The sequence below is a fragment of the Liolophura sinensis genome, chromosome 7, assembly GCF_032854445.1.
Source record: "Liolophura sinensis isolate JHLJ2023 chromosome 7, CUHK_Ljap_v2, whole genome shotgun sequence".
Classification (NCBI taxonomy): Eukaryota; Metazoa; Mollusca; class Polyplacophora; order Chitonida; family Chitonidae; genus Liolophura; species Liolophura sinensis.
Window position 1 is genome coordinate 49648710 of NC_088301.1, and position 20835 is coordinate 49669544.

The 20835-nt window shown below is 36.2% G+C and overlaps 2 protein-coding genes across 3 annotated transcripts in view; one reads left to right on the plus strand and one right to left on the minus strand.

Annotated features, from left to right (window-relative positions):
* Window positions 1–1450: 1450 nt before the first annotated feature.
* LOC135471273 (cysteine-rich DPF motif domain-containing protein 1-like) lies at window positions 1451–10154 on the minus strand. The gene is made up of 4 exons (XM_064750437.1): window positions 10046–10154; window positions 7724–7832; window positions 2563–2646; window positions 1451–2254 (listed from the first exon to the last, which is right to left on the minus strand). Exons 1-4 carry the CDS (start codon window positions 10141–10143, stop codon window positions 2219–2221), a joined length of 327 nt encoding a protein of 108 aa, XP_064606507.1. The 5' UTR covers window positions 10144–10154; the 3' UTR covers window positions 1451–2218.
* A 1639-nt stretch (window positions 10155–11793) lies between these two features.
* LOC135469992 (stabilin-2-like) overlaps window positions 11794–20835 on the plus strand; it is a 34359-nt gene continuing 25317 nt past the window's right edge. Inside the window, exons 1-14 of one of the 2 annotated variants that reach the window (XM_064748672.1) lie at window positions 11794–12161; window positions 12728–12813; window positions 14085–14154; window positions 14603–14698; window positions 14924–15043; window positions 15484–15680; window positions 16770–16906; window positions 17829–17889; window positions 18077–18244; window positions 18660–18803; window positions 18990–19130; window positions 19355–19417; window positions 19639–19752; window positions 20105–20155. In XM_064748672.1, the coding sequence (XP_064604742.1) occupies window positions 11849–12161; window positions 12728–12813; window positions 14085–14154; window positions 14603–14698; window positions 14924–15043; window positions 15484–15680; window positions 16770–16906; window positions 17829–17889; window positions 18077–18244; window positions 18660–18803; window positions 18990–19130; window positions 19355–19417; window positions 19639–19752; window positions 20105–20155 (1761 nt within the window). In that variant the 5' untranslated portion in view covers window positions 11794–11848. The remainder of the gene's footprint in view (window positions 12162–12727; window positions 12814–14084; window positions 14155–14602; window positions 14699–14923; window positions 15044–15483; window positions 15681–16769; window positions 16907–17828; window positions 17890–18076; window positions 18245–18659; window positions 18804–18989; window positions 19131–19354; window positions 19418–19638; window positions 19753–20104; window positions 20156–20835) is intronic. The other variant, XM_064748673.1, reaches the window with a different exon arrangement.

Below are 20835 nucleotides of genomic sequence, written 5' to 3' on the forward strand. Positions count from 1 at the left end.
ACAAGTTAAAGCTGTGCCAGAAAGACAATAAAACATATTCACTTTTTGCAAGGCCACCTTTGATGCAGCCCTCTTCAAAAGACTATCACCTTGATGGGGTGTGAAGTTATAGGGTTATTCTTTTCCATTTATTTGCTTGAAACAAAACTTTGTTTTACAACAAAGACTTCAGTCGTTTGTACACAATGAAATGCTTCACGTCACATCATCAACTCTTAAGAACAAGTATTTTAAAGTCTTGCTTTGTGCCTGAATGAAAGACACTTGGGATTCTTTATTTTATGAAAACATGAAAGGTCTAAATACCTAAGTACAGGTACCGACATAATGCTATCACAGTATCAAACCATGCCACAACCACACCATTCCTCTTACATGAGCATCTAGACTATTACACTACATACAAGTCGAAAGTGATTTAGTTGGTACAGTTTTAACCATTTAATACCTAGCTGGTAAAAGCTTGATGATACTGGTAGTACCATAGCTTGTTGTATTTGTGAGACCGCCTGTACCATGGCTTGTTATGCAAGGGCAGCACTGTCCCTACTGCATGAACCATGTTATGGATGGGCGGTACTGCCCATACAATGGCTTGTTATGGATGGGTAGTACTGCATGAACCATGGCTTGTTATGGATGGGTCGTACTGCTCATACCATGGCTTGTTATACATGGGTGGTACTGCATGAACCTTGGCTAGTTATGGATGGGTGGCACTGCATGAGCCATGTTATGGATGGGTGGTACTGCCCATACCATGGCTTGTTATGGATGGGTGGTACTGCCCATACCATGGCTTGTTATGGATGGTTGGCACTGCCCATAACATGGCTTGTTATACATGGGTGGTACTGCATGAACCTTGGCTAGTTATGGATGGGTGGTACTGCATGAGCCATGTTATGGATGGGCAGACTGCCCATACAATGGCTTGTTATTGATGCGTAGTACTGCACGAACCATGGATTGTTATGGATGGTTGGCACTGCCCATACCATGGCTTGTTATGGATGGGTGGTACTGCCCATACCATGGCTTGTTATGGATGGGTGGCACTGCCCATACCATGGCCTGTTATGGATGGTTGGCACTGCCCATACCATGGCTTGTTATGGATGGGTGGTACTGCCCATACCATGGCTTGTTATGGATGGGTGGCACTGCCCATACCATGGCTTGTTATGGATGGGTGGTACTGCCCATACCATGGCTTGTTATGGATGGGTGGTACTGCCCATACCATGGCTTGTTATGGATGGGTGGTACTGCCCATACCATGGCTTGTTATGGATGGTTGGCACTGCCCATACCATGGCTTGTTATGGATGGGTGGTACTGCCCATACCATGGCTTGTTATGGATGGGTGGTCCTGTATGAAATATTGATGGGTGGTACTGCATGAGCCATGGCATGGATGGGTGGTACTGCATGGATGGGTGGTACTGTGTTAATAATGTGCCATACTGCTCGTATCATGTTATGACCCATGCCTTGTTATGAATGGGTGGTATTGCATGAACCGTGGCTTGTTACTGATGGGTGTTACTGCATGAACCATGATATGGATGGGTAGTACTGCATTTACCATGGCTTGTTATTGATGAGTGGTCCTGTATGAAATATTGATGGGTGGTACTGCATGAGCCATGGCATGGATGGGTGGTACTGCATGGATGGGTGGTACTGCACATACAATGGCTTGTTGCTGATGGGTGGTCCTGTATGAACCATGGCTTGTTACTGATGGGTGTTACTGCATGAACCATGATATAGATGGGTAGTACTGCACATGCAATGGCTTAGTATAGATGAGTGGTCCTGTATGAACCATGGCTTGTTATTGATGGGTGGTACTGCATGAACCATGGCATGGATGGGTGGTACTGCACATACAATGGCTTGTTGTTGATGGGTGGTCCTGTATGAACCATGGCTTGTTATGGATCGGTGGTACCACATGAACTATGGCTTGTTATGGATCAGTGGTACTGCCTGAACAACAGTTTGCTACAGCTGCATGATACTGTACCATAGCATGTCAAGCCTAGGAGATACTGCCTGTACAAGTCACAGTCGGCTTGCAGTTGTACCACAGCTTGCTGTGGCTGGAAACAACTGTCTGGAAATTTGTACTGTGACCATCTTAGACCATCCTGAGACAATCTCTTCAGCTTGCATCCCCAAATCTAATAGGAACATGTCATAAACCTGTCATCAACTGGGGGTCTGTTGCAAGTTCTTGCTCACTTCCTGTAATCATAAACTTTGAATTACACTTATATAATAACAAAACTGACATGGGAATGTTGAACTACGGAGAATTAAGCAGACATTTCCATCTTAAACCATTTTATGAAAAAGAAAAAAAAGTTCTCTATTTACAGTATTATAAAGACAAATTATTTTTATTTCAACTATTTTTAATGACATCATGACAAAAAAATAATTACACTGGTTATTTATAGTAAGAAAAATTCAATGAAAAAAATAAAAAACATTATTAGGCTATTTGTAGTAACATCAGTAGTAAGACATGCCATAGCTAACAATCAACCTACTTGTTGAATCTGAGATGGGAACTCTTCTAATTTATTAGCAGCACATGCAAGGCAGAATCTTTTGGTGTAAAACACACTACAGCTCTGAAAAAGAAATTAAAGAACTGTGAAATGTTTAATATCAAAACCACAAGGCACTCAAATATTCCTGAACACCAGGAAGGTATGTTAACATACAAGAACAAGATACATAACTGTAGAGCTGAGTGAAAAGGGGCACGGTGATATTCCTACATGTACAAGGAACATATTACAATAGTGCAATACACTAATTACACCAGCACAATAGCTGCTATTGACTTGCTTTACCAATTAAGAAACCCAACTGTGAAATTAGACCACACAGTTTGTAACTTTCTTCCTTCGAGCATGCTTACAGGCAGCCTCTTAAAGGCATAATTCTTTCAAAATATTTTCAGGACAAAGTTATATGCTATTGTAAAATTCTATGCTCACTGTCGTTTGAGGAATATTTTCCATCTGCATAAAAGTTGCCAAGGGGTATGACAGTTTTTCATCCATGCATAAAAGACAGACAGCAGATGGTGGAAAGAAGCCTCTAGGTTAAACTGACATACAGACGTTCTTAAATCTTAACCATAGCAAAGAATGGGAGTAAGCTAGGCTGTGGGTGGCAAAAAAAACAAACAAAAAAAAATGCAACCTTTTTGCTAAAACTGTGTAGGCAGAGAAGGTAACAATCGTATGATAAAAACATCCCATTGGTATGGTTATAAGTGGAATGATGACCAGCTAGAGCTAGTTGTTGGGTGGCTGACTTTGAATCGTGTGTACTTTTGTATAATGGTAGAGTGCATGTCCAATAGGCATACATGTGACAACAGCTTAACAACACATCACAATACAGCGATTTGGGGTCACGTGTGACAATAATACTCGTGTGCAAACTTGTCATGAACTATATTTGATACTGAAATATTTCTTTTAATACCCTTTTAAATACAATAAATTATATGTATTTTCTATGTTCGTTTAAATCATACTTGAAAAAGATCATATAAGAAGAGAACTTTCATGCTTTTTATTTATTCAATTTTTTTGTTTGGTCATGTTTAGAATGGAGTGGTATTAATATTATCCTCTTTTCCTCTATGATATGGAGTTGTAAATGGCTTCTCAGTTATCAACATTAGATTGAGCAAAATGAAATTGATTAAAATACACAAATTGAACTTAAGCGTTATGTGCATAATGTCATTTCACTACATATATGTAGATCAGCTTCATACACACTGTAAACCACAAAATATTTGAATGATTTCAGTATACTGTAATATTAGTAATGGTACATGGATGGATATGAGTGATAGATTATGTTATATTATGATAACGTGAAGACATGGCATACTAATTATTCAGACAATGAGCTTTTTAATGCATGTTTTTGAATTCCAAAGAAAGTAAGACAAATACAGGGTAAGATTCCAGCATGCCAGTTTGGAAAAGTCAAAGTATGAAATGTTCTTTGAATGCTAATTTTATTAATTTATTTCAATGTCCATGCTAATCATTTACCTTTAGTGATAGCTTTTGACAATTAAGTGTTATGCTGACAAAAACATATCCCAATTTGAATGTCTTCAACCTGAAACTATACAAAATACTTAACTTTCAAATATTGGCTACACAAATTTGCTTCGTGGAATGCACCCCAGGGCACTAAACTTGATAAAAAAAATTTTTATAAAAAATAATATTTGATAAAAACAAATAAAAGCACAAATTAGCAATAGTGGCGAAATCTTCCCAAAAAACGATGTATCACCATGCAGTTGGGACCTTCTTCAATGAATGGCCCATGTTCAAAAAATATGATGGTGAAATCTTTGACACATCGATCAACCAAATGCTCAACCAACAGAGTGTCACCACTTGTCACAACTAAAAATATGACAAGTGACACTGTATCCTTCAATACTGCGGTGAATCTCATTACATGTATAAACAGAGTGCTGTGGTTAAAAATCCAGGTTTATGAATATACCTAATTTACAAGTAGTATCACATGATAATTACTGGCAATGTACATCTCCTGTATTTTACTGTTGTCTTTCCCACCATTAATGCAAATGCCACTCACAAACTTGAACAAAAAGACATTTATACCTCTTTTCATTTTTTTTTTGTTATCAGATCACTAGCAGTACAGGTGAGAGTCAGGTGACCAGGTGTTAAAAAGAGCCTTAAGGTGAATGAATCAAAAATAATGATGCTCTGCTTTTCCCCTACACTTCATTAATTTTAACAAATAGCAGCTAGGAATAGTAAATAAAAAAAATACACATTCAGATTCAATTTACCAAAAAAAAAAAAAAAACCGCACTAGTATTCATTAATAGGGGTGCATATAATTTACAGCTAGAAATTTTACACATCTGTGCTGTCTGAACAAAAGCAGCTTGTGTTTATGCTGTCACACACTGAATTTACACATACACAAAAAGATAGGATACATGCTAGAAGCTCACACACAAATTTTAAAAACTATGCGCCCACAGGCAGTTTAGAATTTAGTTTTATACATGTGTTACAAGTATCCCATGATTAATATAAAATGATTCACACCGGTACAAATTACCATGACATTTGCATAATCATTGTGATTTCCATTTTTTAGTATTAATCGCCATCTCAATACTTCCACAAGGGTTCACTCCATTTGCCAGCAATGCACAGTTTATCAGTAGACTCATTGTTTTAGGAATCTAAATAGAAGATAAAACTTTGCAAATCTGCTCATCCCATGCTTATTAGAAGACTACATGCTCACACCACCTGGTAATGCAAAATCTGAAAATTAAGTACAAAGCAAACTGTCTACAGATACAGTGCTATAAATTACAAGAAACAGAAAGTGAGAGAAAAATGACTTGATCGTCTATCTTCTCAGTCATTATTAGTAACTAATTTCAAATGTACAGTGGTATTCCATGTGGTAATCCTCAAAGCCAATTTTAACACTATAGGTTGGATTTATAAAAATAGATCACCAAAAGCAGTAATGATTAACACTGTAATGTTGATAGTTACTAACCTATTATATGCTGCAGCACAAAAGGGCTATAAAAAAGTCCAGGATTTCACACAAGATTTTACACTCAAACATTCTTTTTTCAGAATACACTGTATTGCACAGATACATGTAAACTACATGTACTTCTTGAGCTAACTTTATATGTGGCATAACAGAAACATTTTATCCTAGATTTAGCCAGGTACTAAAAGATTAAGTAGATACCTAGTATATAGAACATTTTCCTATGACCCTGTTTAGTATTGTTATAGTCACATAAAAAATCAGTAATATGTCATGCTTTTTTCAAAAGAGTGACAAGGTCCCAAAATGCCAGGAAAAAAATGTTTCAAATTCTTACCCATCACAAAAACTGAACAGGACACTTTTTTCCCTTACCTCATGATGTCAAGTAATTTTTCAGATGGTTTTCTGCCATTAACTTCAATGCCCATAGACAGTTATCAATATGAGAAGGAAGGCCAACATGAAGTAGGGTAAGGCCAACCAGCAGAGGATATCCCACAATTAAAAATATATTGCATTTAAAAAAAAAAAAAGTTTAGAGAAAGTAAAATAAAATACTCAAGTAAGAACCAAAGCTATATGAATGAACAGAAAGTATGGTTTATCTCTCCATCTAAGTGCGACACTTTACACCTTGATTCACTACTGAACAGTTAGGTATGTGGATGATGCAAATTGGAAGTGGCAGCATGACAGATCATTGCCTGTGTGGGCTGTTTATCTTGGCACTGAGACTGAGTGCACTGAAACAGATTATGGGTGGGAGGACTACCTGAACACACACACCTGTATTGACTAGGTATAAATAGTGAACAATAAACCCTACCTCTGCATGATTCCTGCCATAAATAAATATAATCGCTAAAATAATAACTGATGTTAAACCTGCTATGTCACCTAAATAACAAAAGGTAATGGTTCAGTCCAAAAACTATCATGCCATATGATTCATGAAATACTGATGAATTCATGTAGGGTGCATAGTGTAGGTAAGGCAGAAATGAAATGCATTATCATATAAACATAACATAATAATTACAAAAACAGAAAAAACAGAGGTTCATCTTAAATGTAAGAAATGCACTCTGTAACAGGAATGTTTTACGAACACTATTTTTTCTCTTCCTAGTAATGTTATAGATTTTGTAGTAAAACGTCACAGCGCATAATATAATGCATCTGTAGATATGAAATTCAGACTGCAAAACATAGTCTCATATTCTTTCATATTCCTGACTTGACTAAAAATGTCTCACACATAATATATATAGGCCTACATGCATGGTACATAAGAGAAAACTGCATGATACATCATAAGGGAGACCACTCTGGCTTGAATCTGTTTTATATCTCACTATTAATCTACATATATTATGTACAGTAATCTAATTAACCTACAAACAGAGACAAACTCAAGATGTTATTCAATAAATGTATCAAAGGCCAATATTAACAATAATAGCCATTCAACATTCAAATATCTGCATATTAATTTAATTAAGATGATGTCACTTTCTAAATAACAATTCCGTTTTGATTTTGCGTGTTGATACTGACATAATAATTAAATTTGAAAAGATATGGGGTGCTGTTGGCTACCTGCTATTACCTGCTACCTGTTATAAAAAAGAAAAAACAGGAGACTGTAATAGGTCTTTTAATGCGTATGTTTCACACTATGCTAAGTATTTAGCTTTAGAACCACATGTACATGCATATAGTAAGAGCTGTATAATACCTTAGGGCTTTGGTATAATTACATTAAAGTTCCTATCAAAGAAAATATGATAAATAATTTTAAAAAATGTATATATATAGAAAAACACTTGACATCCATGGCAAAAATCATGCAACATCATCCACTTTGCATGGTACCTGCAACAAACATGAGTGATAACACTATTACTTGAGGGTGGTTGAGGGCTGAGGAAATTAAAATATTTTAAGTCTATATGACAACGGACAATTGTTCATGTTCTTGTCTGGAAATATAGATACATTCCATGGCTTGGTACTTACTAAGTTACACAACATACGTGAACATATGAACTCAAATGGAGGAAAATGAAACTCTTTCATTATAATGATATAAAATTTTACCTGAGAACCACAGACAGGGTTTAGGCACAATGAGCAATTGGAGCCAATCACAATGAGGCCAAAATCAGTGCTAAATGGATCCTTCATCACGTAAGCTTCTTCCATCAGCCTATAACATATCATGAGGATGGCAAGTGACATACAGATTCATTCTATAGTACAATACTGTGTAACTGTTTCCCCATGGTACACAGCAGAAAAGTGTCAGAACTTGTACTGATCAAATCCAATTAAACCATGTTGTTTGATGTACCCACTGGAGAATATAACCATAAACATAGATGTCAATGTGTGAACAGTCATATGGCTTTTATTAGTTAAACTGGTATGTCAAAATAGGCCACATCCTATATTTTGTTGGGACTTATTAAAGGAGATGGCCCCATAACTCGCTCTCCTGATATGCCTTCAAAAATGTGGTGACTGATTAATGTTTCCAACAAATGTGATCATTGCTTATGCAATACAATAAAATACACTATCGCTGATTGAATCTATTAATGTATTTCAAATAAACCACTGAATTTTTAACAGCCTGCACAGTCCCCATCTACTCCCCTCTTATTTCAATTCAAATTTTATTGAAAATCATCCTTGCGACATTACACCACAGTGACCACATGATCTTTGTCAGTTAATTTACATAAAACCAATATAAGTTTCTAGGTCTGTAAGACAAAAGGTCCCATAGAATAGAATAAGTTGCCATCCGTCCTAAAATACAGTGATTCTGTTTCTCTTTTTATATCACTGTATCACTCTAAGTCTTATATCACTGATTTCTGTCAGCCAGACTACGGTTTTCTTTAATCACATCCATCGAAATGTACATACATTAATGTAAATTCACCTTAGACATCGTAAGTTCTAGCTCCAGTATATTAATTATTACCGCCTATTCTTAGTTTCAACGATACATATCTTTAACAATATGTACATATTAATACATATGCAATTTTGGTTTTAGCTGGTCACACTAAGAATTTGTTTCAGGATTTTCAACTATTCTACTAACAGTTTTTATTAGTCTGATGTCCCGTTAAGTACCCTTATATTTTCAATATCTGTATTATCCTTATATCAAGTCTTGAACTGTTCTCACCACCAGGGAGCAGCACATCACTACCTTAGACATGTACTCTATATATAAGTCTTTCTTTTGTCTGTGTGTGTAACTGATGTAAAAAATCCACCAATTCAAATATTTTCTTTCTTATATTTACAGGTACTCTATTTCTTCAGCCTTTTCAACTGCCTCTGCAACCAAGGTTTATTCTGAGAGAACTATGGGATGTAGAGAAATAATTTTGCACAGATTTATTAAGTTTCCTTCTTTAGTGATGCAACACAAATAATTTTAGCACTGTTTTCATAATAATTTCTTACATAATGTTTACTGAAAATAGAGTGCTTTACATGATTGTAAGATTGAAGATTTGCAGTATCTCAAAAATTTAAATCATGTACAAGATAGGGAAAGGGCCAATCAGTACAGCTGAGAGACAGTCATCTTTGTTGTTGAGATGGTTTGCCATGTCTAACTTTGACCTGTGTCAGCAATGTCATTCTTTCATGCTTCCCGTATCTGATGCTTAGACTGTGAAGCATATCAATGCCATACCTGACCTTGTCATACTTTATTACATGCAACTCTTCAATGAAACCACAGCTAATGAATTTGTACGCCATCAGCACAGTTAAACAAGATTACAGCTATGAGGTGTAATATAGAACTTTCTGATTATTTTACTTGCTTCTTATTACGAATTCCCCAAACCCTAGTGATTCTGCAAGGCTAGCTTGTCGACTTTTATGGCTTTTTCCCATTGCAGACAAGCAATTATACATGCAAGAGCAGGATCCAGCTTGCCTAAAACTTCAAAAAACATCAAAGAGATTAAAATTCCTTTCTGAATCATTATTAGCATCACAGATAGTAAAAATGGTGGCAGCTGCACACTTCAGAACTCTCTGCTGGAAGTACAAATGAAGAAGTTCATGAACTTCACATGGAAATCACATAGAATTTTAAAAAAAAAATAGCTAGATTTTGACAAGGTTTGAATTAACAAAAAGTATTTAAAGGCATGAAAACAACACACAGCTATAGGTACCGGTAAGGTCTTACAAGTGACCCAGGGTTAGGGTTGCGTGGACTCTATGGATGTGAAAGGGACGAGTCACACCTATACAACGGCCAGTGCCAATGCTGGAGTGAAGCCGGGGCACTGCAACAACAACGTCGCTGTTATCGGGGTCGAGTTCAGCAGTACGAGTACGTTTTGTTGCTAGTAGAAGTAATTTATGGAGTAAGTTACCTACACAACAGCTTTTGCGAAAGGTGGCTTCGTCCCAAAGTAGTTATATTTTACAGAAAACATGCAGTTACTACAAGTAAACTCTTTGGTTTCTTCACCCATAATTTTGTTGTAAATCGTCTGCTTTTCAAAAAGAAATGAAAGCAAACCTCAGATAAGGGACGTAACTCTGGATAGATTTCGTAGAATTCTGGGAAGAACTCGGAGAGCCTTGTCTGTGGTACCGTACTTTTCTGAATTTTCTTGGTAAAACTATCGTAGTCCTGGTAGCCAGATTTTTACTTATGTACACGGCTATTTATCTTCTTCTTCTCCTTTCAAAAAATCAATTAATTATCACGTGATGTTTTCATGCAGCCAAAGAAGTGTGAACGGCACATTTCCCTCCACGTTTGCGCATGCCACTATGTGTGTACCAGCGGGAAAGCTTAAACTCTATGTCATGTTTTTGGCAAGTTGGCGAGCTCTTTGAAGAGGAAGTCACGTGAAGTGGTGCCCAAAGTGGTGTAGGATTGAATTACTCCTTGGGCTTTCCGCTTTATAAGTCCAATTAAAGACTTCCATTCGTATCCGCATTCGCATGGACGTTAACTGCCCGCACTGGCCATGTGACTGCTGACAACACTACACAGACATTCCGACAAGAGCATGTTGATGGCCTGATCACGATTTATGAGATTTGAGTCCAAACGCAGCCATACTTTTTAACGGGACATATGAGACTTACATATTCTTTTTATGACACACCCAATTTTTTCATGCCAACCAGACCATGATTATGATGAGAATATTCATTATTTGTCACCATTTATATAGGGTAGCGTATCATTCATTACCTTGTGTACGCCGTACAAAACACAATCAGATAAGTGAATCAATATAGGGTACCGTATAATACTATGTCACACTAATAAAGTCTACAATTAAATGAAGAAGAGATTGACTGGCATTTAATACTTTAATTGAAAGCATCTTTTTTTGGACACACGTAATTGTACATTGACTTGTGAGGCTTATTAGTATATGTGTTCTTTTCTTCATTCACTTTTTACTGTAATTTAACAGTACCAAATACTGTACCTGGTATGAAAACAGTTTTGAAAAGACTACGATTTTAGGCAATGGAAAGAGGCATACATACACATGTAGGCCTATAAGTGTGAGATATTGATGTTGGTAGATAATGAAGACGATACAGATAATTACCATTGTTTCACACGTGTGGCACTGTGCCAGGGAAATGTATTAAGTGACAGTTCAAATTGCAAATTCATGATAAATAACAAAAATAATAAATGAATCAGGAAAAAAATGAACTATGAAAATGTTTGACAAGCATTAAAGCTGCTGGCGGTTTTAACTGTGGTTTAGAGGCGGGTGGGAGTGAGGATAAGGCTATAAGCCTAACTTCCTGACACTGGTTAGAACCACCCCTTCTTCTGCAGATAAGCATCTTGTTCTAGGTTAATGTCACCCTCTTAGCTGTAACAATAACTCTGGACTCTGTACTAGCTTACTTAAAGAATTCTCAATAGAACTCAACACAAGAGCATTGTGTTTTCAAGCCAGGACATTGGACTAAGAGAGAAGTATAAAGCCGTGAGGTACATCCCATGGATCTACTGAGATGTACATTGAACCTGAATTTGGTGGACGGGTGAATTATCAGAGCAGCTTCATCCAAATGAAATCATAAGCTGTGGTCATCATACCTTGGGAATATACATGCTGTCTTTGGAGTAGAAACTAACCATCCATTGTTGGGTAGCTGTTTTTTTTTTTCCCCTTTGTAGCCAACCAAACAGTCATGTGTAATATTTGGCTCTATGTCACACTGACTGTTTCAGGAGCTGTTTTTGTCTTGTGTGATGATGATGCATTCTGTAATGACACTTTGACATCACAGACCCAGACACCGTGTCGATCCTGCCTCGCAAACACTCACATCACCTGCCCCGAGGGCACCACCCAGCTCACTACGGGACATGGCAGTGAAGATTGCTCCTATGTTCAGACTATTGGCACCCACAGGGTTCGCCTCAAAGGTTGTCGGCACAAGTGTGAAAGGGTGATCAAGGTGGCCTCTTGTTGTAATGGATACTGGGGAAGCCAGTGTGAAGGTATATGTATTTACAAATTAATGTATCCAGTCCTAGCAAGAAAGAAAATCAAAAACAGTGAAAATTGTTTTATATATTTCCATTTATAAAGCTAACTCAGGTGATAAAGTTTAAGGCCATGATAACTCATTCGTTGATATTAATTTAGGTATGTACATCTATGATAAATTAAGAAATTATTTTATGAATACTCAACCTTTATAAACTGTATAAATTTTATATTATAAACTGCATCCTGTTCAGGTTGGCCATAACCAATCTAAGAATTGGAGCTCATTTCAGGTTCTATTATACCAGTCATTTGTTACCTTATGGTCTGAACTCTGTGGAAAAGACTGTGGAAATTACAATTTAATTGTATTTTTGCATTCAAACTTTTAGGTTCTATAATGACACCATGAGCACTGAATAATTAAAGCTGGTATTCAAGAATTTAATCAATTTCATTTACATGTAAGAAATGTGATGATGTTGAAATTGTGACATCTGCCAATCTGTCAGTCACCATGCATGTATGCCCAGAGTGACCATCCTGAATTTTTAATCTGGTTACCTTTGTTCTCTAGAATGTGTTGGTGGAGTGGAGAACCAGTGCTATGGACGAGGTCTCTGTGATGATGGTTATGAAGGAACTGGAATGTGCACATGTCTGGTAATGCCCTACAATTTATACATATTTCCTTTTTTACATTTGTGTTTTCTGCCGTACTGAAGAATATTTCACTTATATGACTGCGGCCAGAATCATGGTGGGAGGAAATGAGCAGAAATGTATGGCCGAAGCATGGTCATGAGTTGGAACTGAACTCCCAGCGACTGCATTGTTTACCGACTACTGGGTCATTGTACCACACTGACACGCTAATCACCTCAGCCACTAATAGTACTGGCATTTTATACAAGTATAGCCTGCATGGATATAAATATCATCACATCAGTTAACAAATTCAAATCATCAGCAGAAATTTTAACATTATTTAATAAACAAATACAATACAATAACAGTTCATTTTAAACAACAAATAGCCTTAACTTTCTTTGTCATAAACTGTTTCTGTAACTGTGTGCCTTTTAGTTAGCAAGTTTGAAATTCAGAGTGTTGAATTGACAGTAGGATAATGTTAGTTGGAGCACAGGTCTTACAGTGGAGTCACTAATAATTATTGTTTCTTCGTTGTGACCCTCAGTGGTGTATATTTTCGTTGCCAATAATTAAGCCTGTATGATTGTTAATTATTAAAACTTTTTCAAAAAAATAAAAATAAAATTTTGTCTTTTTCTCCACAGTCCCAAGTAAACTTCATATCAGTGGCATATTTTAAGTTTTTGTAAACAGCTTGTGTGCCAGATTGATAATTAATAATTATTGCATGTAGCATTTGTGATTTTGCATGCGCTGGCTCTGCCCAGTTTGCTTTCACCATAATGATGGCTGTTGTGCTGTTGTGAAATATTCTTGAGTCTGGTGTAAAACTCCAATCAATTAAATAAATAAATAAATGATGTGATTTTGTGGCGTTAATCACCAGGATAAATAGTCCTTGCCGGCTCAAATGGTTAAAGCTATGTCGTGGGATCACTTCAAGCTCTTGTAGATTCGGCAGCAACGTTAATTTGCGTAAGTTTGTGGCAGACCTGACAAAGATTGATGATTTTTGGCTGTCTGGTTTCCTGCTACCATAAATCTGACTGTTATCAAGTCAAAAATTCTTGAGCAATTCTTGAGAAACATTAACAGTGATTACAAACCAGATGAGTACACAATGTTACGTGTGATCAGCTGTGTTAAGTGGCTGTTTTTATTCTCACATTCCTCCCACCATAATGCTGTCAGCCGTTGTATAAGTGAAATATTCTTGAGTATGGCTTAAAGCACCAATGAAATAAGTAAATATTCTGATATTCCTCTGTGATCCTTTGCAGGATGCTTTTAATGGGACAGCTTGTGAATTTTGCAAAGATAATCAGATGTATGGAGAAAACTGTGATCTGGGTAAGTCAAATATTTCACGTTTGGAAAATTATAGAGCAGGCTGTGGCATTTGTCCAAAAAGAAAGTTTCGGCAAGAAATTCATGCCTTAGGGACATTTTTAATTAAGAGAACATGTCTTAGAGCTAACATGGATTAGATTAGTAAAGATTTGTGAATTGTATGTTAATACTTTTGAACACTTTTGCTTGACAAAGCTTATTTTTTACAAATCATGCATAAAAAGAAAACTATAAGTTTAATGAGAAATGTATAAAATATAAACTATATTTCTGTATGCCATATTATAATTGCAGAAGACACATTTTTGGAAGTTACAATTAAATGCTTTTATTTTGTTATTCTGTATTGTAAACTATTAAATGACTCTGCCCATGGTGAAACTGTTCTAATTAAATTCACCACTAATAAAAGCAAATTGCCGACATAATCTGGATTTTTGTGTTTTAGAGTGCAAATGTGTGAATGGGACCTGCAACAATGGACCTGAAGGGGATGGTTCATGTGAATGCTTTTTTGGCTACACTGGAAAACTTTGTGATAAAGGTAAAATGAGTGATTAATGCTGCTGAATTAAGATTTACTCTTCAAGACAGGTTAACATATATGTTTTTCAAAACTACCAGGTTTTTGATTTCTGGTTGGTTGTTGTACTTATATTTGAATTTGTGTTATAGACGGTTCTTTCACATCTGGCAAATTATTGTTAATGACAGTTTGATGAATCAGTTATCTGGGATGTGATTTTGTCGTTTTTTTCTTTACAACTAGAGATTCCAGGCTGTGACAATGTGACCTGTGCTGATGATGCCAAGTGTGTTATGATTGGCAGAAATGCAACCTGTGTTTGTGATGATGGCTACGAGGAAGTGGAGACACAGGGCTGTGTAGGTAAGCTAACATTATTGTATTCTTGTTCCCAGTACCATTGTTCAGTTCTTTATTTAACGGAGCAAGCTTAAATTCATGATAGCGGCAGTTCCATGTCGTCTTCCTCTCAGGACACTCATTCAGCGAATGGCCTATGTTATATGACATAGAACGTCAAAAATTTTAGCAACCGACAGTGGACAGGTTGTTGCAGCTGAAGACTAACAAAAGACTACATTTGGCCATATGCCAGAATTAGTTACGTTGCTAATTAGTATACATTTCTGCTATGAGAATATCAAAAATCAAAACATAGAGCACTTTATAAATATAATTCTGAATTGCATTGTCAATAGAGGGCAAATATTCCTCAAAAATTTACTGAGATCAAACTGAATCACTATTCCAAGATATTCACCAGGGTGATCCATGCTGAATACTGTGTTGTTTGTCCTATGCAGCTATCGATGCTTGTCTGTCTTCTCCGTGTGATGATAATGCTGACTGTGAGTCAACTGGACCAAACCTTCACCGCTGTACCTGTAAGAAGGGTTATCAGGGTGATGGTTTGTACTGCAATCCTATCAACAGGTGTCATGAGAACTCGGGTGGATGTGTCTCAAACACTTCTGTCTGTGTTTATCGTGGACCAGGGGAGGTAAATAAACAGATAACAACTGAATGGCACTGCATGTACATGTATAGGTTTAATATGGTTGCATTTAATTATGACATAACTTGTCATACTTTCGTGTACATGTATTTACAATATAGCCATTCATGGGAATTAAACAGAGTTAGGCAGAAGGTAAATTAAGACTGTGATGTCAGAATTTTATTATGGTGCAGTGTTTTCTTTAATGTTTTAATTGTACTATGATATTGAACTTCTAAAGTCTTTCACTGTGATGCTTCTTAAATTTATTTATTTATTTATTTATTTATCTATTTATTTATTTGACTGGTGTTTAACATCGTACTCAAGAATATTTCACTTACACTTATGGTGGGAGGAAACCGGGCACAGATTGGAGGAAACCCACAACCATCCGTAGGTTGCTAGAAGGCCTTTCTACGTACGGCCGGAGAGAAAGCGAGTGTAAGCTGACTTGAACTCAAAGTGACAGCATTGATGAGAGGCTCTTGGGTCATTATGCTGTGCTGCACTAACCAACTGAGCCACAGAGGCCGCCCGTGATGCTTTTTAAAGGTTCTACATGAATATCTTGCAGCAGAAAGTTGATGGCACTTTATTCATGCCAAACAATCCTTTCCCAGATCAAATTTTAAAGTAACAGGAACCGTAGGTTAAATTTTTGACTTACAGGATAATAAATGCCAATGAAAACATTGTTGCAATGGGCTGAGAATGGTGTCAGAAGGTTCTATTTTCGTGATTATTTGTAGTCTCTGTTGGTTCAGGAAAAGCACTTGTTTGATGATCATGTCCTTCACAATTGAATTTTTTTATTGTTTACTAACTTTAATCAAGAGACAGTTTTCAATCATGCAGTCAAGGCTTTACCTTAAAAGGCTATAGCTGGTGAGATGAAACAGTCTACGAGTTTAGGATTGGTTCACATTCGATATGTACTAATTACTTGATTTTGTTGTCTGTAATTAATGTAAGATTTAGGAAAATGAATTCCGTCTGATACCTCTAATTAGCATTCTGTCTGATACTGTGCAATTTTGAACAAACAGTGGCACCTCTGTATATGATTTGACTTCATGTACTTCATTACAGCATGAATGCGTTTGTATGTTTGGCTATGAAAAGTACCGGGCAGGTTTTGGGTGTTCTCTGACAGACATGTGCACTAAAACCATTAAGCCCTGTGATGAAAATGCAAACTGTAAGACAGTGGAGCCAGGGAGATTTGAGTGAGTAGTAAATGTTTATTTGTAATAGATTTCATTTTTTTTCCTTCTGGCATAAAATGCGTAAGAGATTTTGTTGTCATGTGACCAGCTTGCAAATAAAGCCACACCACTTGAAATATAACATGAAATATATATAACTTAATTTGGTAGGATATTTATTCAGTTGAGGGTGAACTAGAGGATTTCAGTTAAAATTCTCATTTCCATGGCAACCAACTCTAAAATGGTCATGCTCAGAACAGTAGCCATATGCTGCACATCTTGAGTAGATGAATTTTAGATTTGGTATATAGTCAGTTCACTTCTAGTCTTTAAGTGTAAACTTGATTGTTATTCAAGCCAGGGTCAGTTTGATTAAATTTAGTGGTTTCCATGACAACCCTGCATAGATTTTTGTTTCACATTGTAATATCCAGCAGGGTATTAACCTAATATATTTTGTTGCCAACTGTTTGTTCTCAAGTCAAAGTCAATTGCTTTGTTAGTGTTTAATATCTACCGCTTCTTTTATAAATTGAATTAAGCATATAAACTAACCATGCTGGTCACTTTACATAACACCTTGTACTGACATCAGTCATGTGACATCAGGTTATTCTGAAGAATTCTTCAAAATGCAAGACTGTGAATAGATTAAGTGTGTCATACTTACTTCCTTTCACCATTAATCATGGCATATCTATGTCATAGTTTATCAGTACATTGTGGCTTGGAAAAGGTTGGTGGTTTTCTTCGAACGCCCCAATATCCTCAATCCATAAAACTGACTGTCATCATTGTATTCTTGAGTGGGACATTAAAACAAGAATGACATAAATAACCTGAGTAAATTAATTACTGAGTCTGATGAATCCCGTAAGAAAAACAGTATTGTTGTGTGTTTTGGTTTACATGTATGTATCTTTTATTCTTTTTGCTTTAGATGCATTTGCTATCCAGGATATATTGGGGATGGCAAATTATGTTACGGAAACCTTTTACAGGTAAGCTTTTGAGATTACCCATTGTGCCTCTTGTTTCATTCATGATGAACTTGGTTAAAATCTGTTAATTTAGAAAAATTGAGTAGGTGAAACTGTCTTTATTAAATTGCAATGAATTTTCATGACTACACTTTCATGATAATTATTATTCTGTGTAGTATGTAGCCTGAATGTCTTATCATTGCAGGTTTTGGAGAAGATGAACGCCAATTTCTCAGACCCGGTAACAGGAGATTCGCTGCATATTGCCACTCAGGTGTTAAAGACGCTGTTCCGAGATCTCCTTACAGAACATGGCCCCCTGACCATATTTGTCCCCACAGACAAAGGCTTCAAAGCAATCAGGAGGAGTGGAGTATGTTTTTTGTACATTTACAGCGTAGACATGCACATGTGTATTTACTTACCTGTAATGCTGCAGACTATACTTGGCAGCTATAATTCTGTTTTAGGACATACATTTAATTTCTGTGAAGCAGGAGTGCATGTTGACATTTATCATTGTTTATATGACCAGTGTAAATATTTAATATTACCTTTAATGAGGAATGTATTTATATTGAGTGGGGAAAGCATCTTTCAAACTGTTTTGATTCCATGTTCTATTGAATGTGAACATTAGATGTTAAGCAAACTCCATGCATCAACAAAGTGGAAAGAAAATTGAAGTTCATAACTGAAATATTTAACAAGTGAACATTTGAATCAGAAAAATAAATATAATCTAGATATTTATGTGTTATTTTTTATTTTCTAATTTTTTTTACCAGTTGGCTGATTTCTTGAAAGACAAAGACAGGGCAAGACAGATTCTGTTCCAGCATGTAATTGTGGGTCAACTGCTGATGGAGGATATGGCTAACAGCACAGTGTTTTACACTCTGCAGGGAAGCTCTGCTGAGCTACAGGCTAGGGTAAATCAAATTCATACTGGATTGTGTCAGATACCTAAGACCCTCATGTTTTTTTATGAGTTCCAGTAATCAGTCCAAGTAATTAATGGCTTAGATGGCCAATCCCCTAATACTGCAGCCACATTAACATTTAAAGTTCATAGTAAAGTTTGATATTTGATCGATGGTGCATGACTTTTGTTTCAGGGAAGTGGTTTTCGTTTCAAACTCCATGGTACCAGGGAAAAGGCTCGGATATTAAAGTCTGATGTTGTTGCATCAAATGGGGTTATTCACATCATCAATTCTCTTCTCACGAGCCAGCCCAATCAAATGGGAAATAAGTCAGTGAGTATTTACATTTACAAGATTTGAAGATTTCCAAATATATGGTTTGCCGATCAGCCTGTCACATATAGGAAATTATGCCAGTAACATGTTTTGACAATAGTGTTGATTGGCAATAAAATAGTTGAAAAATATTCAATTACATTTGAAGTGAATACTTTTTTTGGTGGTATGAGAACAGGTGATATCAATTGTGTGATTTTGACCATTACAATCTTTTTCAGGTGGAATTATTCGATCTGATCAATTCTGAAGGCAGACACAACAGATTTGTAACTCTGATCAGGGTAGGTGATTTTGAAATTTAAGTTTCGTGTTAATAAAACAGCATGTTTTACCTTGTAATATCTCTTGTATTTATTAAATAGTTTGTGGTGCTCTAGATTTATGTTTCTCGTTAACCAGTAATTAATACATGTACATGTGGATGTATACATAATGGTGAGTTCATAGGGTAGTCTGATGTCTCGAATAAATATTACAGACACAAATTTCTTGTACTTTTTAGGCTGCAGGCATGGAGAGCTGGTTTAATTCTGCTAACCTGACAATTTTTACACCTAGTAATTCGGCGTGGAGTGCTTTACCTGAAGGCTCATTAGACTACCTGCAATCACCTAAGGTAAAAAGTGTAGGTTTGCCTGTTATGTCATATGGAAGTACATGTGGGAGTTGGCAGTATGACATAGGTCACATAAAAGGGTTGGAAGAAGGACGTAGAGAACTTAAAAGACCGTGCAGAATTGCACCATTAAAAAGAAAAGGAAACAATGTAATTGTCACATGACATAAGTAACAAACTTTTCTTGTCAAGGACTACAAACTTTCAGTTGTTAAAGGTTTTGTCCACACATTTCTAATTTTACAGATGACATTTCTTCTATTTGTTGTTACTTGTCATATGTGTAAATACTTGTAATGGGAATGAGTATACAAATTGTTTAATGTACTTACACATTTTCTTTTTTTGGCAGGGAAAGGACAGGCTTGTTTCTCTCCTGCAAAATCACATTTTTCCTGGTGTGGTAAGTTTGAGTATTATTAATAAATGTCTGTAATGTTATAATTTCTCGTCATTGCTTTTCCTTGTTCTGAAATTTATCACCTAAAACTTTCAAGAAATAGTATTTACATATATACATAGGATTATTGTAGACATTTTAAAAGTATGTATGTGTGCATAGAGGTATAAAATTAAGTACATTTTTTTTAAATGTAATACTTTAATATATTTCACTTTGTTATACAGTATTTGTGTCAGAAAGCTGACGTCCACAAGTGACTTGCTAGTACACAAGAATGAGACAAGTTAAAGTTTATTGGTGATAATTTTGATCGCTTTTAGTTGAACTCCAGCTTATGCTGGGTTCCTCTCGAGCCCTAAGTGGGAAGGTCTGCAGCAACCTGCGGATGGTCGTGGGTTTCCCCCGGGCTCTGCCAAGTTTTCTCCCACCACAATGCTGGCTGCCGTAGTATAAGTGAAATATTTTTCAGTACGGCGTAAAACACCAATCAGATAAATAAATAAATAAACTGGTGATCATTTCCTCCAGGCTCTGCCCATTGTTACTCCCACCATAATGCTGGCGAATGTGGTATGAGTGAAATATTCTTAGATAAGGTGTAAAACACAAATCAAATAAGTAAATTAATAAATTTGTTGATGATTTTTGTACAAAATGAAAATGCTGGCATGGGATCTCTC

Bases quoted from the DNA above. Each gene is read 5' to 3' on its own strand.
- LOC135471273 (XM_064750437.1), bottom strand. From the start codon at position 10,143: ATGGGTGAAGAAACCAAAGAGTTTACTTGTAGTAACTGCATGTTTTCT. The intron at 7,833-10,045 runs GTAGGTAACTTA...GATATGTTATAG, and splicing joins CCTTTCGCAAAAGCTGTTGT to GCTGATGGAAGAAGCTTACG. The intron at 2,255-2,562 runs GTAGGTTGATTG...TTATGATTACAG, and splicing joins TCCCATCTCAGATTCAACAA to GAAGTGAGCAAGAACTTGCA.